This window comes from Neltuma alba, unplaced genomic scaffold, assembly GCF_004799145.2.
Source record: "Neltuma alba isolate B1F8T4 unplaced genomic scaffold, ASM479914v2 tig00002571_pilon, whole genome shotgun sequence".
NCBI classification, from domain to species: Eukaryota; Viridiplantae; Streptophyta; class Magnoliopsida; order Fabales; family Fabaceae; genus Neltuma; species Neltuma alba.
In genome coordinates, this window is record NW_021632922.1 from 1 (window position 1) to 25376 (window position 25376).

The window sequence follows — 25376 nt, forward strand, 5'->3', positions numbered from 1 at the left end:
CAGATTCAGGGATGTTCACGTAAAAATTTTGAAACTCTCCCCGAGGCTTGATGTAAACCATCATTTCTGTTTGTGTAGTTCATATATCAATATCTTCTTGAACTGTACAGTCTATAAATTATTTACATCATAATATATATAAACCAAAGATACAAAAAATTCTAGATTTACAGAAAAGAAACCAACGTGAAGCCGCAGCTAGCTGATGGCTAAGTCATCCTAATTATCGATCAAAACTGGAGAGAAATGGAGATTGGGATGCTCTGGGGGGAGTTACACGGTTCTCCTCCGTTCTAAGTTCAATGATGAAGCTTGTGGCATGAGTTCAGATAATCTGATCCTTTCGTTTATGATTTTGTTCTGTCATAGGAGTTGACATTCTTCGTGTTAATTCTTTTCACGATGTTTCGTATTTTAGATTAGGTTATATGCATATTCTTGCTGAGCGTACCTTGTACTTCAAATCTTGCTTTTCCAATTCCAGAGATGCTATCTTATTCTTGAGCTCTTCTAGGGCCTCTTCAGCAACTGAGGGGTTTATATCTGATACAGGGTTTGTTATTCCAGCAGCCTGAAAAACAATGCATGGAGTGAGGGCCAGAATCCTGTCGACTACTCCACAAAAAAATTTTAAGCGAAAGAATAATGATGAATATGTATACAAGAATTTTTTTTGATAGTATCTAAATTTGTTATATAACATCTTCAAATTCATTAGATTCCTTAATTGAAGTATTCAAACTGATGAAATTAGTTTTGACATATAGAGAATAGATTTTTTTAACGTGTTCAATTAACTGCTTTAATTTTGAACAATCATGATTTTCGTTGTTAGTTGCATTGCATTTCCCTTTTACAAACTTAAAACAATCTATCTATCTCAATTTGTTTAGGAAAACCAATAACCAATACTCACCTTTAGAACATTAGTACACAATCTCAGTAACTGTTGTGCCAACAGCACTTTCTCTTCCTCGACTCCCTAAGGCAATATTCACTCAAATATTAATCACTTCAACTTGTATTTGGTGATGTTGATAAAAAAAATAAAAAACTTGCATTTAGTGAAGGTAAATTAAGTTTCCTCTAGATCCCAACCTTAAATTTCATCATCAAGCGTTGCTCCTCCTCAAAATCAATGCATGGTTTAATCCCAGCAGAAACACGAAGGGTTGAAAGTTCCTCTTTAACACGTGAAAGGAATATTTCTGATCTTCGTAGCTTCGTACCGAGTTCTTCATTCTGTATCTTCAACTTGTTGTTTTCCTCCTGTTGCATCATTTGGAGAACGACTCAAATCAATTTCGAAGACATTTGATTTACAGAAACATTAAGACATGCTTGGGAGTTACACTGAAGCAGAAGGAAAGGAACCAAAGAAAATGGAATGAGAATGCTGAGGAACCATGCATGGCAAAAGCTTAGAATTATGAAAGGGCAGACACAAAGACTGGTGGTGAGGAACCATGCATGGGAAAATCTTAAAATTATGAAAGGGCAGACACAAAGACTAGTTGAAAAATCCTCCATTTCTCCACCTCTCTTTGGGAAAAACTCCCCAATAAGAAAAGGCTTCAATGAAATCTTCCCTTTACGACAATTTTCTCTCTCTCAACAAAATTTGCAGAATGCAGATAATCACGGCAATTCCCAATAACTACTGCAGTACAGTATATCTTACCAATTGGTTTACAACACACATGCTTCTATTTGAGATGAGTAAAATGATAAAATCTTGCCTTAATCTTAGCATGATGATGAATGCGCTGCTGAAGGTTCTGTTGACCAGACAGCTTCTTGATTTCCTCTTCCAGCTCCAGAACTTTGTTCTTGTTATTCACATTCTCCATCTGCATGAAAAGAAGGACGTTAAGGCCACCAATTTGAAATAAATGAGAGAGAGAGAAAGAAAGGAGGAAAATTTGTCTTCTAATGTTCTACCTTCAAAATTTCATTTTCAGTTCTCAGTGACTGTTCCCGCTGCCGAAGTTTCTCCAATGCAATTTGCGCAGCCACCAATTCGGCTTGTTTCCGATCCACTTCTTGCAGCCACCTATTAAACAAAGGTTTGTGAGTCTTAAAAACGTTATTCATTTGCACGCGGTTAAATGTGCATTAAAAGAAAGGAAACCTAATTTGAAATCTGAGAGTTGATTACCCTTGCCTCTCTTCAATAAATTCATTCAGCTGCTTCTTTAGTTTAATAACCTCCTCATCCTGAAATGAGTAATGCAGTTCATGTTAACAGCTTGTCAGAAGGACAACTATTCAACCTATTTCACGAATCACTAAAACGAAGCTACCTTCTCTTGAGAATGTGAAGCATGAAATTGAGCTTTCTCTGTTATCTTCTGCACTTGCTGATTATCCAATAGCGACTACAAAAAAGCAAGTGACAATAAAAATGAGCCCCATCGGATAAATAAAATTCTAAATTTTCTTTTGGAATACTTCGTATAGCTTTTTTTCTCTTTAGCTTAATGGCTCTATATTTGCAATTTCATATCATGAATTTGCATGAGTAGAGGAGAGATGGGCAACCAGATCCAGTTTCGGTGCACATCTCTCTTTGACACAATCAAATGCCCAAGTAGTAGTAACAACAACAAAAAAGAGAGATTTTTACCACGTAGGTGGTCATATCCAGCTTGACTCCGAGTAAGTCTCGAATTACATCATGGGTCATGCTCTCAGCAGCAGCTAGTCTAGCATTCAGCGAAAATATCTGAAAAGGAGAAGAAAGCGGCACGTTGAAGAACATCGACCAAGGTTCAGCTGCAGAACATGCTGCAAAAAGAAGGAAGTTACCTCTTTCTGTCGACATACTGCCAAGGATTCTAACTCTTCAATACGGAATCTTGCAGCGGCTAGCTCCTCAACCTTCTCAGATTTTATCTGTTGTGCCAGGCCCAACCCAATGCATTTAAAAGGTGAACCTGAACCTCGAGGCTTGGTTGCATTCCTGTCGATCTTGTGTGATGATGTACTTGTATAGGTGGATAAGGCCCCTTCAGGTTTGACGTGCTCAACCATAGCTTCGAGTGCTTTGAACTGCTTTATATTACGTTCAAATTGTAAAAAAAAAAAAAAAAGCAGAAATTTATTTTTTCCACGTGTCACAGAGTATTTTGCTTAGTCAAGGGTGGTTAGTACGCGTCTGTTTTTAGTTCAGTGGGTGTTTCCCTTTGAGTCCGAGGCAGAATGGGGATAGTTGAACTTACCTTCTGCTTGTACTCTTTTGCCTGTGCTTCAGCATGCAAATTCAGCTCTGAAATATGAGCTTTCATTTGGGCAATCTGGTAAAGAGACACGCGGACAGGGGGAAATGAACGAATTTTAGTCAACGTAACTTTGAAATATATTCTGTCATCAGAAGATTAGATGATAGCCCTAATTAGTCAGTGTGAAGTCCCACCTCTGCATCTTTTCCCATCAAATCTCTCTTAAGAACTTGTACGTGATCTAGGGCTTCTTCAACGCTTTTGTTTTTTTCATCCAAAAGCCTGCGGCACAAAAAGAAACAGCAATATCTTGAACATACCGTAAATTGGAACCAAAGTTCTGCTTCTGCATACGCCCTCTAAGGCTTAGAGTCTAGCGAATGACTAATATAAGGAGAATAAAAGAATAGCTGGTCTAAACCTTCTCATGTCCGCATCAGCATTTCTAATGTTTTGCATCTGATGCTTGACAGCATGAAGCTCCAGTTCCAGCTCTTCTCTCTGCAGCCGCTGTCGTTCTGCTTCTCCCTTTAGTATGTCAACCTGGCAGAATGACTTTGAGTTGCGATGCTTATAAAGATAGACAAGCTTCCTGAAGATGTTATAAAAGTAACACTAACTCACTTTGTTTTCTAGTACATTTATAGTACACTCCAACTCTTCAACTGATCGCTCTAAAAGCTTCACCTCCGCTTCCTTGTCCTCAGCATAGACCTTTCTTGATTCTGCCATCTGCGATTATTGAAACAATTCTCAGGTGGGAACAAATTTTCCTTTGAATGCTACAATGTTGACCCTTTTTACCCTATCGCTAGTGTACGCAGCCCAAAAAGAAATTCTCAACTCGTCCAGAATTTAGACGCAGCCAGTTGAAAATTAGGGAAGATAGATGTAAATGCTTGCTATATCAGTTTATATGGAAATTTAGTTATCCACGCGTTAAAACTGCTGAGAATGTAAACTCAACGACTACTTAAGACGTGGTACTACAGATCAAGTTTGTTAATAAAGCATTACCTGCTGAGCTTCTTGAGCCATCGCTTCACTTTCTTCAACTTCTGCTCTAGCCTTTTCAAGCTTTTGTCTAAGGCTAAGCACCTGCAGTTGAAGCCGATCCCTCTCAGTTGCAAGTTCATTCATTTGGGTAAGAGTACTGCTCATTTCCGAGATTTCATTTTCTAAGCTCTCCGCGATCTTTCTTTTCTCTGTCAGCTCATCTTCAGCCAATCTTTTCGCTGCAAATGCACGTTCAATTTGATCTCCAAGTTCCCCTTTTTCACTAACTAGCAATTTCACAGACTCCTGTTCTCTTGAGAGATTTAATTCAAGAGTTGCAATAACATCCGATTTGTCCTGCAACTGAGCTTCCAACGTTTGACAGTTAGCAACTGCAGCAGCAAGCTCACCTGATTTAACGGCAAGACCATCTTCCAATGTTTCTATAGTAGCTCCCATTTCCTCAATTTCATCTTTGTGATCCTTACATTCAGATGCAGATTCCTGCAGCAAGCTCAGGTCATACAGTAACCCTTTAATTACATCATCCTTTCTGGATAACTCAGCCTGGAGAGTTGAACTAGTTGCTGCCAGTTCTTTAGCATTGAACTCCAAGCATTCAAATTGTTTAATGAATTTAGATGCCATCTCCACATTTTCACAATGGCCACGAATAATGTTGTCTGTCATTATAAGACTTCCTTCTCTCAGTGTCTCGGATAATCTGCCAAACTTCATCTCAATAGTTTTCACCAAATCAACTGGTCTGACCGCTTCCCAACTCAACAGTATGTTCTCGTATAGCTGAGTTCTTTTTTGCAAAGAAGCATTTTCTTCCTTCATTTTGTTTACAGTGCCAACATAATTCTGAAATTCCTGGCATTTAAACCTTATTTCTTCAATCGTGACAGATTGAGAACCTACGATATCACTCAGCTTTCTAGTTTCTGTCTCCAGATCAGTCTGTAGACTGTCAATGTGACACTCTAAAGAACTTATAAAATCATGCAGCAAACAATTTTCCTTATCAAAGAGATCCTGGCACCTTGACAGTCGTTTAAAATCAGAAATTCGCTTGTCCAAGGATTGAAGAAGTAAGCCGTTACCAGTCTTTAAAATTTCCACCCCGTTTCTCAGTGATTCATTCTCATTCCCCAAGCTGTGTAGTCTATCTAACTTTTCATTCCTGATGTCCAGCTCATTCTGAAGTCTGCCAGACGAATTTTCCAGCATCTGGTTAACTTTATGCAATTCTTCGTTTTGTTGATCGAGAACAGAAATCTGATGACAAACAAGGTTAAGGAAACATCCTTTTCGATAAGATTCTGAATTAGCTTATCATATTCAGTTTCAAGATCTAAATTCTTGTCCATCAGTCTTTTCTTGTCTTCCGTTATTTTACCAAGTTCACCCTTCAATGCATTATTTGAACGAGCATCATCTTCTAGAAACTCAATATGTTGTTGGAGGGACTTGTTCACTTCACCCATCTCAGCAAGCTTTAACTCGTTCTGGTTCAGCTCTGACAGCAAGTCTTTCTTCTCCCCTTCTTTCTGTTGAATTTCGCCTTTAAGCACAGAAAGCTCAACTTCCGTGTCCCTCAAAATCTGTGCTGCAAACTCTGCTTCTAGCTGGAAACAAATTACTTCTTCCTTCAAATGCTCACTCAGCTTAGAACACATCATCAAGTCATCCTCTTTATCGTCTATTTGACAGGCTAGATTTTCTAGTTCCAAAGCAAAAATGAGTGACTCAAAGTCTTTGCAGTACCAACTTGCCATGAAAACTTCAGCTTGGGATTCAAGGACCTCTACCTTATGTTCAAGTATTTGCTCTTGATCTAAAAGGGATGTCACAACATCTGTATTACTCAAGTCCGATTCTCTCATCAATTCAGCAAGTTGAGATTCCATTTCCTTAGACCTTTGCAACATCATTTCTTCTTGAAGTTGTAGGTCTGATATCTTCTTCTCAAAATTGTTCAAGTTGATGGTGATTTCACTGGCTTCTTTTTCCTTGCTGGAAATCCGATCAAAACTGTTCTTGATGTCAGCAAGTAGTTTTCTCTCTTCAGTATGCTGAACATCTCCAGTTCTTTTCTTGTTTTAGAATTGTGCTCTTTCAGGTCACTGATGAGGGAGTTTGATTCGCACAGCCCGTGTGAAAGCAGACCATTCTCTGTATGTAGCCCTGTCACTGTTTCTAGTAGAATTCCAATGTGACAGAGATGTAACACAGAGAGAGTACAATCCTTAACAACAATTTCAGACCAGACCTTTTCAAGCCATGATTGTAGTAGCTTAGTTGAATATGAAAACTGAGACTTAATGCACTGGAAATCACACCCTAAGGAGATGAAGTTTTCCTTCACAGTGGATTGGAATTCTTTGATGACATCATCGAACACCTCAAGGATATTCTTTGTCTCTATCAGATTTGTTTCAACGATGTCTTCTATCTCTTTATTCTTTATATTAATAACAGATAGAAAACTCTCTTTCTCCCTCAGTAAGAGACCCTTCTCGTTGATTAATATGACTTCCGCTTCTTTAAGTCTTTCTATATCATGTTTCATTGACTCATTAGCTATCATCAATTCATTGATCATGATATCCGCTTCTTTCGTTGTTTCTTGGGCTTCTTCAAATTTGGCACGAATACAAGAAGTCTCTGCAGCTTTCTGAGCGGCAATGATCTTTGCCTCACCAACTTCCATTTCAAGCCACTGCAAAAAGACAACAGTAAAGATTGTTTAGAAAGTTGTTCAAAGCTAGCATTGATAATTCAATGTTAAAAGAAAGTGTTAAATATATGTAGGAAAGTACAAGACAATGAGACTAGCAAGTAGATTATTGCAATGGATGATATGAAACAGATACCGGATTTTATAGTTGAATTGAAGAGAATAAAAGATGGAATAGAGGTTTCGCACTGAGAATTAGGTCTTAAACATAAAGCATTACCTCTTTCGATTGATGCCAATGACGGCCATCTTCCTTCAGAGTTTCCTCTAGTTCTTTGACCTTATCACTCAGTGCCTGAACTTTGATCTTGGATTGTTCTTCAAAGTCACTCATAGCCGCTTGAATGGCATGTAGCTCAGTTGTGAGGCACTTGATGCTTTGCTGACTCTGCTTTTCAGACATTGACATCTCTTTTTTCTCTTGATGAAGTCTGGCCATCTCATCTTGCACCTCTTTTAAGCTTCCCAGAGCACGCTCTATTTCCTTTTTCAATAGTGTAATTGTAACATCTCTTGCATAACCATCCTGACAAAATTTTCTGGATTTTTGGTCTTCTGTATCCTTTCCACTTTTCACAGAATTAAAGGAACAATCTGCCAGGTCAATTATCGACTCTTCAACAGAATTTGTATCTAAATTATTGTTTGGATATGCTCCAGTACCTGTCTGCAGAGCATCCAAAATAGCATAAATTAAATAAAACCCGCTGACAAATCACGGCTGCAAGTGACATAAACGTGACTTGACTTCAATCAATCTACCAAAAAGAAAATGTGCTTACCCTTGCTCCACCCTTGCCTTCAAAATGTTGCGAGCCCACTTCCAAGGAATTTTTAGAATCAAGAAATTTAGAATGCTCTGCATATGAGGCCATTGATGACCTGACTGAGGACACACCTTCTTGCAATGCCGCAAGTTGCTCCCTTGTATCTGATATGGCATTTGTTTCAATACCTTTAAGCTTTTGTTCCAGAGCACTAGAATGCTCCTGCTCCTCACAAAGATTCTTCCTCAAATTATCACAGCTTTCCTCCAATTCTGCCATGCGTCTCTCTGCTTGTACAATTGAAATGGACTGATCGTTGAGAAGGACATCCTTCCTCTGGTTGATCTCTGCTAATTCACTGAGCAAAAGATCCTTTTGCTTTAGATCATCAAGGCAACCAAGATTCACTTCTGACAATCTATTCACGATCACAAAAGCAACAGTTGCACAATTTGATGCTTTTCTTATATGCTCTTCTGCCAATTTTAGCTGCTCCTCTAGTTTCGTCATAGTGGATATCTTGCCATTTAGTTGTGATGTCAATAGGTGAATTTCTTTGTCTTTCTCAGTGCACTCTTTCTGGTGGGCTTCAGTAATTACCAGCGCTGCACTTCTTAAAGACTTCAGCATACATTCCATATCACTTCTTTTATTGCTTGCGTCTTCAAGACATTTGCTGAGTTCATCAATTAATAATTCCTTTTCAGAGATTTTTCTTACCATCATGCCGACTTGTTCCGAAATCCAGATCCTTTTCTGTGGAAATGACTTGCATATATGGTCAACTTGATCAGAGGCATCAAGGAGTGCCTCGCATCCATCAGCAAGAATCTCTTCAATCTCGGAGGTTAGCAGTTCGCATTCTTCAGCCAGTGATTGTAGTTCCTGATCTCTGGCCTCAAGCTCTTCGCTTAGTTGTCCCCTGTCATTCATTGTAGTGAACAATGCTTCCTGCACCTCCTTCAGTTCGCTTTCCAAATGCAGTATTCTCTCTTTCATTTCTAGTTCTTTTAAATGACTGTCATGTATCTGATGTTGGAGCGCGGCAAGTTCTTCTTGCATACAGACAATCGCCTCAGCAGTTTCAGCCTCAGCCTGCCGTCTGATTTCATCCATCTCTTCTTCATTAGAAATTTGAAATGAACGATCACTTTGGTATAACATATTCAGTTGCTTGGCTTTTTCGAGCGAATCATGCATCCTTTTCAGTTTTGTCTGCAATGAGGATTTGCTTTCTACCTCCAAATGCTTTGCAGGTATATTATCTCTTAATTCTTTGGAAGCAAGTTGGTTCTTCAAGGCCCTGATTTCAAGCTCCTGTTTCCTCAGAAGCTCCATGTAATCGCTATTCTTGTTCTTTATGTCCTCCATCTCATCAAATGATAAAATTTGCTGTGATTCCAAAGCGTCAATAACAGATTTTGTCTCCTTCAGCTCGTCTTTTGCTTCCTTCAACTGTTTTCTTGTCTGCAAAAGTTCGCCTTTTTCTATTTCAAGATTTGTATTTAAGCATGTTGTTTGCTCCTCCATCAAGCCACGCAAAGACCTCTCCTCTTTCAAAATGATCTTCAGTATATCTAATTCCAGCTGCAAATTCAGGATATCTTCTGTGTGTTTAGCTATCGGGGGTTCATTTCTGCCCTTCATCATCTTAGGCGGGATTGCCTCAGCTTCATGGGATGGCCCCTTTATAGAATCCTGAAAATAATAACAAAAATCAACGTTATTTCTCCCAACACTGAACTCATCACACAGAAGGTGGGCTACAAAACAATTCATGCCATTTCTCTTTACTAAAGATCCAGCAATATGACCGGGCTCTGGAAGTAAGTGGCACGGTGGTCTGATCACTTCAAGCTGGACTGAAGAAAATTAAATGGATTGGCTCGAGTCACTCGATTGAGCCATGCCAATCACACTAACCAACTTAAATCCCCGACTTTATCTTAACATGATAACATATTTGTAAATTTTTTAGGACAAATTTACAGAAGTTAAAAGAACTAATAACTCAAAATGTTTTTCTTTAGTTATCTGACTTATTTCTGAGTCTGTCTTAAAAAGAAATAGCCCAACTCAGCCCAATGCTAAATAGACTAATGAGGCTGTACCAAGACCCCGATCTTAAAAGTAGCATAATACTAAATCCAACTAAACAAGTGGGGCGCCACCCGCAAACTCCTTATGGTGAACGCCATTTACATCCCCCTTCTCGTTACATAATGTTATATATAATCTAGCAAAAGCAAAGGCCAGAGAAGTGCTTTTAAAGAATAATAATAATAATAATAATACCTGTGTGGCATTTATGCTGCTCACCATTGAGTGAAGAGAATCTATTTCCCTGTTATGCCATGCAAAGCAACAATAAACAAGTATTAGGATAGTCAAGCCAAAACGAGAATCTCAATCCGCACAGATGCAACCAAATGACTTGGGGGAACGAAAAGCCATACCTGCTAAGTTTTGCGTTCTCCTCCAAGCAACAATTCAAGTTACGCCTGCATTCCTCTAACTCGTTGAGAGCGTTTCTTAGCTGCAACCATTAAAAAAAAAATGTCACGCTTGTACGGCGAGTTGAACAGTTCTATATATGATAAGGACTGGATGAAAACCTCTAGATTGACAGAATCGTCTTCTTTCTTACTGCATGGGACCTTCTGCAGCAACGGTGACATTTATAAGGACAAAAGAAAAGGAATGAGATGTACAAAGGAATGGAAAATAAGAAATGATACATCAGTTAGTTCTAGTCTAACCTGAGGCTGCGGGCTGAAATTCGGATTACTCTGCATTGAGTTCCCTTCATGAAATTGAAGCAACTGCAGAACAAAAGTTTTCCACTTGTAGAAGCTACCAAACAAGTAAGCTAAAAGGAAAGTTATTTTTGTACAAGATTCTGGAATATACAAACCTGATCCCGCATAGAGGACAATTCTGCCAGTAAAATCTCCCTCTCCCCTTCTTCATAGAACTCTTGAAACCTGTTACAGTTATGATTAGATAATTCCACTTGACAGATCCATCTCAGTATTGATTGTCTTGGGAAGAAAGAGATAATCACCTCCTAAGCTGGTCTAAAAGCCTGATGTTCTCCAATGCAAACCGTGTAACTTCGGGATTTCGGTCAAGTTTGGCCTGAAGAAGCTGAATCTCATCAGACAATGCTTTATTCTCTTCTTGCAAGTAGATATCTATAGGAATAGAACCAGCAAGAAGGGATTCCGTCCTTCGAATTTTGTCTTCCCGAAACTTAAGCATCATTTTGCAACTCCTGGCGTCTTCCTCTCTTTGACGAGCCTAAAAGGAAATAGATTCAGGGAAAAACGAGGTAAGGTCTAATGGAAATATACAAATCTTTATTTACTCTTTTCACTTTATTATATGTAACTTATTAATCCCAATTATATTCTACATGGAACTTTGCACATACACCGACGTTTGGACATCCTAACAATCTCCTCCCCTGTCAACTTAAATCTACTCATGCTTGAACATCCTAACAATCTTCTCCCACGTCAACTCAAGTCCACTCACACTAACATTCTAACGATCTCCTCCCACATCAACACAAATCCACTCAGACATGGACATCTTCACAATCTCCCCTTTAAGTATAAGTCCATTAACTCCTCCATATTAATACGTTATGAACATTAAGGCACTACCCATTGACACTAAATCTGCTCACACCTGGCAATTTTAACAATCTCTACTTCAAGTGTAAACACATTACCTCACTCACACTTGGACATCTTAACAATTTCCTCTACCATCAACTCAAATCCATTTACATTTAGACATCCTAACAATCTCTACTCACACCAAGTCAAGTCCACTCATCTTTGGATGTCCTAACAATCTCCTCTCTCATCAACTCAAGTCCACCCATACTTGGACATCTAATAATATTTTATTCAAGAGAGAATATACTTGCCCGTTAGCTCCTCCATATTTTGGGTACCCTAACTATATCCTCCTCCACCACTTCACGAATGGGGACTTGGTAGTATGGGATACATAGTCCCATATTAAGTAAAATGAGATGCTCAATAGTGGATTGGTTCTCACATGTCAACAGCTAGCTTCCCACTTAGGTACCAATCAATTGGCATTAGAGCCACGGTTTCAGAGAGGGCTGCCTATGAAGGGTTCTAACTTGTCGAATGCCAAGTAAAGTGTTGTAGAGTATAACCACAGGAACGTCGGCTTTCCACAGGAGGCCAAATTGATGGGGACTTTGTGGTATGGGATGCCAAATCCCACAATAAGTAGAATGAGATGTTTAATGAGGTATTAAAGTGGTTTAGTTCTCTCACCTCAATAGCTAACTTTTGGGTTAGGGTTACCCATCCCACTTAGATACCCATCACTCATCCATACTTGTACGTCCTAACTATCTCCCTTAAACATTTTAATAATTTCCTCTAACATTAACTCAGGTGCGATCATACTTGAACATCCTAACAATCTCTTCTTCAGGTGTGAGTTCACCCACCTGTTATGGCCTCCCTATTTTGGACATCTTAACAGTCTCCTCCCACATCAACTCAAACGCACTCATACTTGAGCATCTTAACAATCCCTCCTTCAAACAGTGTGAGTCCATTAGCACATCACAAACACCAAGCCCTTGTGTGGCACGCACACATACAACTCCCTAGGCAAAACTAGGGTTAGTCTCACTTTTAGGCTTCCAATGCGTGTGCAATTAAAGGCTTCCAATGACATTTTTTTCACATCAATTCCAAGTGAAACTAGGCTCTAATACCACTTGTACAGAATGGGAAGCGAAGTCTTTTTCACATCAATTCCGAGAAAAATCAAGGTCTGACACCACTTGTAAGAAACAAAAAGTAAGGCCCAAAAACAAAAGACAGAGCAATAGAAGAGACACATCTTAACTCAAAACCTTAAAGTTTAAGTTTATGGGTCCTTCCACTTTATTTTATGTTACTTATTAAGCCTAATTATGTCCCCACATCAAATTGAGTCTACTCATACTTGGACAATAATAAAGAAAAGTACCAATCGGTTTAATTGTTCAATTTCTGCTTCTAGTTGCTTGATAGAAGTTTCTGCCATCTGCTCTCTTCTCAAAGCACCAGCAAGAGTTGCCTCCAGTGATTTCAACTAGGCCACGGAAATAGTGAAATGTTAGATGATGGATGATGATGCAAGAGAAACAAAAATGTGCTGTCTTTCTTGGTGATGCTATTAACAATGGTTTAACATTCATGTTGTATACGTCAATAAATGTTACTTATTTCATACGAAGATAGCAACATAGTGGCATGTTTTATTTATATGTAAAATGTAATTCATTGCACATGATGAATAACATATGACTAGCCTTTAAAATATCCAATTTTGAATAAGGCCGAAAAAAATAGAAACAATATTACGACCATCGAGAAGTGAAGCATCCATTCTATTATACAACTAGAATGGAGATCAAACCATCATAAGCCAAGAAGATGCATGCATACCTGTTTGCTGGACATTTTGATTCCCTTGGATTGGCAATCAAGCATATTATCACCATGCTGTTTCTCTACCTCAAATGCATTTTCTGAGCTTCCTTCCAGTGCTTCTTTCATAATTTTGACAGGTGCCCCACCAAATGACAAGGACCTGGAGACATTCAGATGTTTGAGGGTAGAAAGCTCCTCCTGCCCCAAATTTCAACCAATGAGTTAGAAATTATGCTTTTGACACATGTACGTGCACCAGGACTAAAGAAATGATACCACCTTCAAAAGTCGTATTTGTTGCTGCAGAGCAATGACATCTCCCGTAGAATCTTCATTTACCACAGCCTACATGGCACAAGATGCGTAGATCTCAATGAGATAAGATTCTATCCTCTTTAGGGAAAAAAAGCACAAACTTGGTATAGAATAGCTCACATTATTCTGAATAAGTTTTGCTCTCTGGGCAAATTTAAGTGTATTCAGTGTTTCAGCTGCACAACTGCAAAAATGAACAAGGGTCCATCGCATTTTCATGACAATTTATAAATACTCTATGAAAGAAAAAATTACAAACAAAAGCACAGACCAGATAGAAGGGCTGACATTGGCAACGATCATTGTTTTTGAGTTTCCACCAAGGGAGTCCTGAGTTATATTTAATACCAAAATATTAATGACTATAAACCTTGACAATGAAGACTTTTCAAAGAAACTAATGGTAATGGTATTTAACCTGAAGAAGAAATGTTAGCTTCGAGTCCCTATAAGGAACATGCCTCATTTTTCCTTGTGCCACATCTGCTAGTATCATTATCACATGACTGCAAGCACATTTAGAGAATACTTACTAATTAATAATACTAATTAAAAAGCAGCATAGCTCCAATAAATTTATACACTATAAATTAATGGCAAGTATATATTCATTTAGATAGTAAAAAGTACCCCAAGGTAGATAATGATTTATTGATACTAGCGGCCTCCTTAAACGCTCACCATCAGCACCAGAAGTTTTCTGTCTATTGTGTTGTAAATGGAAATTTAATTAGTGCAAATTCAAATGAATGTCGAATTAAATTTGACTCAATCAGTCAAAAAGCGTTCTCTTACCTTTCTGAACCAGCTAAATCAACCAGGTTTAACCTTGCAAAACGAAAGTTAGTTGTGGAATCCTTTTCCCATCTGCTCTCAATCACACATGTAAAAACACTGTGGGACCTACTGCTCTCTCTATTCATGTTTGTTGCTGCAACTTTTCTATTTGCGGATCCCTACATTAAGAAAACTACAACTTAGTGGATGGCGTGCTAGCCAGCATGCACATACATATCATCCACCATTCAAATAAACAAGGAAGGTGGGAGGGAAGAGAGAGATGCCACGAACCAAATAATAAGATTTAAGGTCACTACCTGAGTTAGAAGCCTTATGATATCACTCACAGTGTGAACTTCAAACTCAGATACATTCTCAACGTAAACACCTATCTTGACATCCTCCCGCAGCTATAGAGAAAAGGTACAATCAGAAAAAATAATAGAACTTCAACGCTCATTTGATGGGGGAAGAACTAGACTCACAAGCAAATTAGTAGATGAGGGATCGAGGAGATCCGTGATTTGTTCATTATAAATCTCCAAGAAGGAACATTTGCAATTGTATTTTAAGTTCTCATCCCTTCGGCTTTCCTCTTCCTGTTAATTGGTGAGTAGAATGGAAAAGATAAAAAAGTTAGGCATATAAGCGTTATGCACTGATCATGAAAATGGGCTTCTTTATATATCAAAATTGTAAGTAGCTACAAGTTATGAACTTACAGCTTGGATCCTAGCAAATAAAAATTCAAAAATGCGTGGAGTCATTCCGCGTTGTGGACTAGGCTTCACATCTAAATCTTCAATTTCACCAAGCATCGTGTATGTCTTCCCGCTTCCAGTCTACAACAAAAACTATTTGTCACCTTCGAGTTTTTTTCCTTTTTTTTTTTTTTGCAGGAAGAATGAGGAGGAGAAAAAGAAATAGTTTGTTATTTATTGTAATCAAAGCATTGTTATTGTGCATTCGTAACCAAAAGAGAACAGCAGAGCAAACAACCTCTCAACAAACGACTTATATTTATCATACTTCTTATTAGTGCAACATGACACGAACAAACTGAAGCCCCTATTTTGTCAAACAGAAAAATATTTAACCAATGCTGGAGTACAAGTCAACATCCTATTTGATAGGGCGGTCTTGGAAGTATGAAACAATGACAAGCTGAAGCAACTACTTTCCCCTATTAAAATGCTGAATGATGCAGCTCAACATCACCACTTGATAGAGGGAAATAAGGACTGAACTCACCAGCACTTACTCTCAAAGGCGGCCATTCAACACTACGTTGCTTAGGTGATATAACATTTAAAAGAAAGAAAGAGCAATGCTAAGCACTATAGTGGAATATTGTATGGAAAATTATATCTTACATGCTTAACAATATCTCAAGATGGAATAAAACGTTTGTTTAGGAGTATACCTGTCCATATGCAAACATACAGCTATTATATCCTGAGAGGCAGTTCTCCACCATCGGTAGACCAGCCATTCTGAAAACAGTTTCCTACAAAATCACAAATATGAGCTGGAAATGAATAACTTCATACAAAGCAATTTCTGTACCAAATTGTTTCTGGGATGTTACCAAACCTGGTCTATTGTTTCACACGCAACGTGATCAAAAGTGAAACGAGTTTCAGGTTGCCCGATCCAAGTTATGCTGTGAGCACTTTCTTGTTTCAAACACCTGTTATATCCTTGGCTGGCCCGCTCCATGCTATTGAGAGGACGAACTCTTATAATTACCTATGTGTGTGGTTGACAAGTAAAAGCATCAGAATCCACAGTCCCCAGCACAGTATGAAGTATGAACCACTTTTTGAATATTCGGAAGGTTTTTTCTGTGACTTTGATGCTTGAAAATATTATTTTCGTTCTAGGTTCACCCTTCTAAAAGTAATAAAAGAATGCAATCTTTCAATAATTAAATATTATATGATGTTTCAACAAATTCAAACTTTGGGGGCCAAAGTGACACAAGAAATCCATGGAGTATTAAGTTGATATTCATGCCAAAGTAGGGTTTTCTCTTAAACCATCAACTATCAAATAATGACATAATTTACAAGCGAATGCACTCAACTCAACTGAACTAACCTGTACATTGTGATTTATCCAAAATGATGTATCTTCTTTTAGATCAAAGTGAGGCACTTCGACGGTATTAACAACAGTAGGCGGACCAGATGAACTAGGAATCCCTTTGTACAATGCAGCATAATTCCCTAGGCGAGCATTAAAGTTTCCCTCAGCCTTGCACCGAATACCTGAATTCGGAGGCTTAGTGACACTTTTTGATGGTGTGCTTTGCGTTGAGTTGCTCTCAGAACAACTCATGGTAGCCCTTCCTGCGGTGCGAGTTGCCGACCGAGGAGTTGCATTCACCAAACCCCCATTTCCAAAACCCGCAGTGCCTCTTCTATCATCACGCAGATCACCATATACTGAGGCGGGTTCATTCTTCTGAGCCCAGCCAAACCGGTTCTTTGCCATTAAGCTACTGCCAAGCTTATCCGGCGTCCGCAGAGGTAATGCTGATTCAGAAACCTTGCCCTTAGCCTTAGGAGTCCTGTTAATCTTGTTTTGAGAAGCCACATCTTGCTCGGGTTTGGGGATATGTAAAGGATCTTGGATTGTATTTAACGGAGGTCTAGAACTGTCAGCGACGCTCTGAGCAGTTGTTGAATCCTTGGGATCCACAGGTACATTCTCGATTTCCTCAGTCTTGCCAGAATTTCGACGCATGAATTTGAAATCTTTCAACATTCTAGCATCCAAAGATTCCCAACGAACAAGAAAGGCAGTATGAAGAGACTGATACTTCAAATGATATTGGGGGGGAAAAAAAACATATGTAAAAGCTGCCCTTGTAAAAATGAAAATGAGCACCTGAAAGAGGAATTGAAAAACAAAATTCCAAATCGACGAATCTGAGTAATCCTGAACCTGCTTTCGCAGTGATCAATGTGAGTTTAGCTGGTGGTAACTAGGGATTTCGAGATTGAAGGCGAACTTGGACCATGGTCATTGACTACCCTCTCTGCTCTTTCCCACTCCCGGGGTGAGGTTTCCGCTTGAACCAATAATGAAATGAGTTTGAAGTGAAGGGCTGAGATTTTGATCCGAAATTCAAAAAGGGAAAGGAATAGAGCGGTCTGGCGATTTGAATCGGAGGGGCATTTTAGTCAAACCGTAAGGGGAATAATTGCGACAAGTTTTCAAATTCCAACGGCTAGAAAGTTTAATAAATAAACGGCGACTCATCTTTGGGCCTTTTCTTCTTCTTCTTTTTTGAATAAAAAGATGCATTGCCCTCTTCCTGGGCCCAGTCCCCTGGAATCTGTTTTCAATACTCATGAGCACAATTACATTACTAGAATTGCTGTAATTTACTGTGATTATAATAATCCTATGCAATGACTGTAATGTTGGATTTTCTGCGCCAGCTGATCTTCATGGTTATTATCCTGCAGTGTGATTTGATTTGGTTTAATATTAAAATAGATGGAACACAAAAAAGGAAATTCTATTTAAATCAGTGTTGACTTTGTTTATAAAGAAATTTTCAAATTTATTACTGCAGTTCTAAATATAAGACACTTATGTGCATAAGGTTTTTATATTTAAGATCGGAAGAGTACATCAAAACTAACGGATAAACAATGGTAAAATTGAACAATCGGATCTAACCAATTACTTTCAAGACTGAACAAGTTTGACCAATCAATTATTTTGCCAAGTCCTACAATTTGTTGAAATTTGGAAAAGTATGTTTTGGATACGTTAGGCTATGCATACCACCACTTAAATTTCCATCATTTTCTTATGACTACCAATAACAACGACAATATTTTTCCAAAAAAAAAAATTACAGTTTTACACATATTCGAGCAAAAGTTTAATTTTATAAAAATAAACTAAACAAACAATGCATCAGCCTCCCTTTAGTAATAATATTTGAAATTTACCACTAATGACTGGTAATTGGGTTTAATATTCGTTTTGCTTAACTAATAATATTATTAAAATAAAATTGTTTGATCACAGGTATGTAATCAGGTCGGATCTAGTACGATGTGATGTGAGCCCCAGAGTAGATTAAATTCCAACTTTCTACTCTTCCGGTCATTAATATAAGACTCATTTAACTAATTTGATTAGATTAAGAAAATTAGGTAAGTTAGTTAAATATAAGAAAAGTGAGACATTTTTCTTAAAACACCATAACCATCTTTCTTAATACCCTATTTCCTTCTTCTACTTGATTATAATTAAAGGAGTATCCATAGAGGTAATTTAGAAAAAATTAATAAATATGATAAATGAATCTTATATTTATGACCAAAACTAACTCAAAAATTAGGTCTTATATGAAGATCGGAGGAGTATTATTTAGCCAAAAAAGAAGTCATCAAGATATTGTTGCTTGGGTTATTCAAATTGAGCAACAACGACGGTGGTGGGACACACTTACGTTACAGTGTCATTACACATATTTTCTAAAAATATCCAATCCAGAATGTTTCCTAATTCCTATTGCCATTCAACCCTTCTGGATGGAGCTCCATATAATTCAAATTATATATCTAGTGAAAATCACACTGATTATTGTTATTGATTAATTATCTCCAATGTAACCTACAGGGCACCGACTCTCTGATTAGTTTTCCCGTATAGATATTTTTGTTCCATGTGATACATCGTGTTAGTCTGGGGGGACATACGTACTTTTCATCATGTTGTATAAATCCCTTGAATTTCATTTATAAATTTTAAGATATAATTAAGAATCAAAGTCAAATAACTGAGTGATTAACAGATCCATATAACTAAAGGCATGAGAGTTGAGCTCGTGTGCCTGAATATAAAAATACTTTTTTATAAAATAAAAAAACTAATACTAACAATAATCACAACCTGTTCACTTTATTTGATTATTTGTCATGAAACCCATTATTTTTGTTTTTTTGTATTTCTATCAAACGTATGTTGCATTATAAAAATACGTATTACATCATTCCTCTTATTTCAATTACGTAAAAGGATAATGTGACGTCCTAAAAAAATAAGAAGGAGATCATGAATCTAGGTTGTGATGTCTTGCTCTCTGACTTACTTCTCTCTCTTTTTTTTTTTTTTGTGTGTGATAATTCTGGATAAGCCTTATCCATGAGCTTTTAAATTTAACAACATCCTTAGTGCTGAAAAAAATTATTAGCTATAATAGTCTTCATATTGACCATAAACAACATAAAATAAATCTTGTTTTTTTGGGGGGGGGCATTCATTATAATAGGAAAAGCAAAAAGACTAAAACCTACATGACACACGGGTTAATATTAATTTTGACATTTACAACTTGCTCAGATCTTTTGGTTTTGATTCATATAATTTTAAATTGTGCTTTTTTCATCCCTATAATTTTTTCATAAGGATTTGGTTTGAGATAATACCAAAACTATTTAGTTTATGTACTTTTAAGAAATTTTAGTTTTAGTTCATATACGTTTAGCAATTATTAGTTTTGGTCCATATATCTAATAGTGTTAAATGAAAACTAACGCTGTTAAATTCAAACAAAATCCTTATATTTGATTAATTAATTTTACAATACACAAGATAAATAAGTAAGTGAGACAAATTTCATCTCGACTTAACTGATATGAAAGTTTTTTTTTTTTTAAGTGATCCTAAAGAGTTGCCAAACTCCCCAAACTAAGAAGCTAAAATTAAAATTTGATAAACTTCAAGAACCTACAAAACATTTTAATGGACCGAAAGAACAGGTCAGACCTTGGTACATCATGCACAGCATTTTGTGCTTGAAAACCTGCGGGAACACACGCCTGAAAGGTTTATATTGAGGAGCAGCAGATTTGACAATGAATCAAAAGGGGTTCTCCATTTTCATTAACAAATTCAATCTCCTATTATCAGAATCCACCGAAAACGTTAACACAGGACTGAGCAGATGCAGATATATATTAACTTTTTTCTCATACAAGTATTTTGTTTCAATTTCATTTGAGGGAAAGCATAGCTGCTTTATTTGGGCTGTTGTGTATTCTTCTCCGCTTAGAAATCAATTCTTACAATAACCTTGGTCAACATCCTTATTACAACCCCTTGTCTTTAATATAAAAATTAGTTTGACTTTTAATTTAATCCTAAATACAAGATTCTAATCTACTTGTCTCTTATATTTATATATTTTTTCAAGGTAGTCCTTCTAGTAGTTATATATATTAAAAGTTTTATCAAATAGTAGTTTTAATCAATACATATATGTTGGCCAAAAAAAATCAATACATATATTAGTAAAAGTATTCTAGAAAAGATAACATCTATTTATTACAAATAACTGACTTAACTAATTTTTTTAATCTATTCAAATTAGTCAACTAGTTTTTATACTCCCCCGGTCCCTAATATAGGACTTATTTAACTAATTTGATTAGATTAAGAAAGTTAGGTAAGTTAGTTAATTATAAAATATATGATATGTTTTTTCCTAAAACACCATAATCATCTTTCTTAATAATCTCTCTCTCTTCTATTTGATCATGGTTGAGGGAGCATCTATTCGAGTAATTTAGGAAATATTGATGAATATGATAAATATGTCTTATATTTAGAACCAAAACCAACTCAGCATTTAGGTCCTATATTAAGAACTGAAATAGTATTAAAGACTATAGGAAGTATTAGATTATTGCCAGAACACTCTTTTTGATAAGCATATTATTGCCAAATATCATTATCGCAGCAGTGATATGTCATTATCATAATAGACGATATGTTAGTTTCAAGATCTCTAACCAAAATTATCATTTTAAAACAAAATATTAGAACCTTAATACAAATTGACCTTAACTCTAAAAACTAACTAGATAAATACATTTTCCTTCATTTAAAGTATAATAAATGAATCTTCACTGCATTATGCATTTTTATTTTTTTAGCAGGAATTACAAATATTTGTGTGATAGTCATAACGAAGCAAAACGAACAGATGTTCCGGAAACGACACAGAACATTACGTATTTAACTGTCTTTCAATATTTGGAACTTTATCTCATATTTTTTACTTCCGCGATCATGCAACATCATTTATTATTAACCTGCAACGAATCCTTTTTTTTATAATTTATAGTGATTATATAATGATAATTACAACTTATAACCACCAAGACAAACCAGTCAGTCCAAAAACAAGAATCTCCCCTGTGGAGTTTAGTGTTATTCTTGGTCAACACAAGAAATAATTATTTATATATGGATAAGATTATTACTTTTCAAAGAAAAAGTAATTAATAATTTAACACACTCCTACCCAAACACGCACCAACAAGTGCATAATTTAACACCAACAAGCGAACATGTGGCACTCCATACTTTGTTTAGTAGAATTGTGGGATCAAACTCCGAAATAATGAATGTGTGCTGGGATATGGATCTCCAGGCGAGAATTAATAGTTGGGGTAAATTTTTAACAAAGAAAAAATAATAATAAAAAGGGTTTTCGTGCCCCTAGACCAGAATATTTTTACACGTACGAGCATATTGAAGATTGATGAAGGAACAGTCGGCAGAGGATAACGCGTCCTTGTCCCATGCATTGGACATGGAGAACGACAAAGCCCACTTAAAATAACTTATAAATAGTTTTTTAATCGTGATTTACAGAATGTAAGATAAATATGTAAAAAAAATTTTATCTCGATTTATGTAAAATATACTTATAAGTGATTCAATCGTAATAACAAACAAAACCAATAATACCTGCCGCCTGGGTCCCAACGTTATTGCTGCTCTAGACAAACTCCGGTGTCTCTTCAACGATGAAAACCACTCACATTTGCAAGCTGGCGCTTCATAACAATCAAAATGAGTTTCTCAACTACCAAAGTACTCCTCCGGTCCTTAATGTAAGACCTATTTAACTAATTTGATTAGATTAAGGAAGTTAGGTAAATTAGTTAATTATAAGAAAAGTGACACATTTTTCCTAAAACACCATAATCATCTTTCTTAATACCCACTCTTCCTCTTTTACTTGATTATAGTTGAGGGAGTATTCATAGGGGTAATTTAGAGAAAATTGATAAATATAATAAATGGGTCTTATATTTAGGACCAAAACCAACTCAAAAATTGGGTCCTATATTAAGAACCAGAGGAGTATGTTACAAGTATCTTATTTATTTATACTCGTTCTGTTATTTTTTATTAAAAAAAATCTATCATTTCTATTTTATTTTTATTTCTAAGGAATATTAAAGAGGGAAAATGACAATAAAATACCACTTGAATTCTAAAAGGACAAATAAGGGACCTGAATAAGCAAAATGACAAGGAGGTCACTGGGAACCAATCTGGAATTAATATTTTCGGCCAAAAGACCAAAACGCCCTGATGAATGCGGGAAGACCGAAAGCTGAAAGTGAGAGAAAGGAGAGAGGAAGACCGACGCAGTGAGAGAAAGGAGAGAGGAAGACCGACGCTGATGAAATGCGGGAAGAAGGAAAGAAGAATGTTGGAAATGCTATTATCTTACTCCTTCGCATCACCATTCTGTAGAGATTGTTGATTTTGGTTGTGGGAAAGAGGATTTGTAGTGAGAGAGGGAGTGAACCGAAGCGGAAATCAGCAAGCAATTACGTAAAGTAACTGCTGTGATATGCTTGCTGGTTTTTGGTAAATCCCATTACGTGAATGGTAAATTTCACTATACATGTAGTTAATTATGAATTTTACAAAATACATATTGTGATTTATAACTTTTGTAGTGAAAGTGACTACTTTATTAATGGGTTTTGCAACCTGTTTTCAGGAGATAAACAACTTGTTTGTAAAAACTAATAAAATTTCACGCTAAATTTGACAAAACGTATAGTGGGATTTACAACTTCCGTAGTAAAAATGACTACTTATTCAATGGGTTTTGTAACTTGTTTTCAGGGATGGGCAGCTTGTTTCTAAAAACTGATAAAATTTCCTACTAAATTTGACAAAACACATAGTGAGATTTACAACTTTCGTAGTGAAAATTACCACTTCTTAAATGAGTTTTGCAACCTCTTTTCAAGGAATTGGCAACTTGTTTCTAAAAACCAATAAAATTCCATGCTGAATTTTACAAAACATAGAGTGATATTTACAACTTTTGTAGTGAAAATTACCACTTCTTAAATGAGTTTTGCAACCTCTTTTCAGGGGATGAGCAACTTGTTTCTAAAAACCAATAAAATTCCATGCTGAATTTTACAAAACACACAGTGATATTTACAACTTTTGTAGTGAAAATTACCACTTCTTAAATGAGTTTTGCAACCTCTTTTCAGGAGATGAGCAACTTGTTTCTAAAAATCAATAAAATTTGATGCTGAATTTTACAAAACACACAGTGATATTTACAACTTTTATAGTGAAAATGACCACTTCTTAAATGAGTTTTGCAACCTCTTTTCAGGGGATGAGCAACTTGTTTCTAAAAATCAATAAAATTTGACGCTGAATTTTACAAAATACACAGTGATATTTACAACTTTTATAGTGAAAATGACCACTTCTTAAATGGCTTTTGCAACCAGTTAATTCAACGTGACTACAAAAGTTGTCACTTTTATTAGTTTTTACAAACAAGTTGTTTATCTCCTGAAAACAGGTTGCAAAACCCATTAACAAAGTAGTCACTTTCACTACAAAAGTTGTAAATCACAATATGTATTTTGTAAAATTCATAATTAACTACATGTATAGTGAAATTTACCATTCACGTAATGGGATTTACCAAAAACCAGCAGGCATATCACAGCAGTTACGTTACGTAATTGCTTGCTGATTTCCGCTTCGGTTCACTCCCTCTCTCACTACAAATCCTCTTTCCCACAACCAAAACCCACCAAATCAACAATCTCTACAGAATGGTGATGCGAAGGAGCAAGATAATAGCATTTCCAACATTCTTCTTTCCTTCTTCCCGCATTTCATCAGCGTCGGTCTTCCTCTCTCCTTTCTCTCACTTTCAGCTTTCAGTCTTCCCGCATTCATCAGGGCGTTTTGGTCTTTTGGCCGAAAATATGAATTCCAGATTGGTACCCAGTGCCTTATTTGTCATTTTGCTTATTCAGGTCCCTTATTTGTCCTTTTAGAATTCAAGTGGTATTTTATTGTCATTTTCCCTATTAAAGATGTCTCAAACTTTCTTAGTTATTTTTTATTCTACTTTCGTTAATTACTTATTTTAATATTTAATATATTTATTATCTCATTTTTCAAAACACCATTTCTCTCTCTCATACTCTCCTCATATAAATGAGAATATTTAAAAAAATTATAATTTTTACATATTTATTATTTTTAATTAATTTTTTATCTATGCGGATTGGTTAAGTGTTTTTTTATAAAAGAGAAACTCTTGCCGGTGTGATAAGGATCTCATCTGTGCATAATATGTGAATGTTTTTTTTTCCGAAGTGTTTAATTTTTTGAGCCCAAGTTTATGTTGTTGCTACCATTCTGTTCCCAGTGTTAAAGGGATATATGTTCATCATGATATTTATATCCATTTTATTCTATTTTTGTCCTCTAATTATCTTTTCCACACAGATTTCAATTTTATCCCACTATACTCTCATGTTTTTGTTATTTCTATGACATGGTTCCTTCATTGGCTCTTGCCATGCATAATACTCAGTCTCCGAAGGCATTTTCCTGCGTAAATTTATTTCTCCAAACATCTTTATTTATTCATGGTGGAAATTAGATTCTATGAACTTTGTGAATTTCCTGCGTTAAATATATCTCATGTTCCAAATTGTAAAGTATTTTTTTGTCAGAAAGAGTGTGCATTCTTAGCCATCTGATATTATTGCCTCTCTTGTTGCTAGGTTAAAATGAGGATTTGCACATTTAAGTAAGGTCAGCATATCAGAAAAATAATTACAGACTTTCAAAAGCTTTAAGATTATTGTTCATCTAGCGAAGATAAAATGATGAAATGAAGACAAAAAAAAAAAAAACTAAACAAGGCATCGGCCTTCCTTTAGTAATAATATTTGAAATTTACCACTAA

At 36.3% G+C, this 25376-nt stretch overlaps 1 protein-coding gene across 1 annotated transcript; it reads right to left on the reverse strand.

Moving 5' to 3' along the window:
* Window positions 1-185: 185 nt before the first annotated feature.
* Window positions 186-17070, reverse strand: LOC114732811 (kinesin-like protein KIN-12D). Its single transcript, XM_028920175.1, is given in 41 exon segments — window positions 186-297; window positions 300-360; window positions 452-571; window positions 917-982; window positions 1099-1269; window positions 1740-1850; window positions 1942-2053; window positions 2159-2217; window positions 2304-2378; window positions 2627-2725; window positions 2809-3051; window positions 3222-3296; window positions 3416-3503; window positions 3643-3764; window positions 3846-3953; window positions 4239-5509; window positions 5512-6283; window positions 6286-6942; window positions 7181-7627; window positions 7743-9425; window positions 10023-10071; window positions 10184-10263; window positions 10343-10387; window positions 10487-10549; window positions 10642-10711; window positions 10792-11027; window positions 12756-12860; window positions 13217-13399; window positions 13481-13546; window positions 13637-13700; window positions 13788-13846; window positions 13935-14022; window positions 14147-14189; window positions 14192-14220; window positions 14312-14472; window positions 14614-14706; window positions 14782-14895; window positions 15019-15138; window positions 15720-15803; window positions 15890-16045; window positions 16397-17070. Coding segments are annotated over 41 exon segments (8991 nt in total). The 5' UTR covers window positions 17066-17070; the 3' UTR covers window positions 186-223.
* Window positions 17071-25376: the final 8306 nt, after the last annotated feature.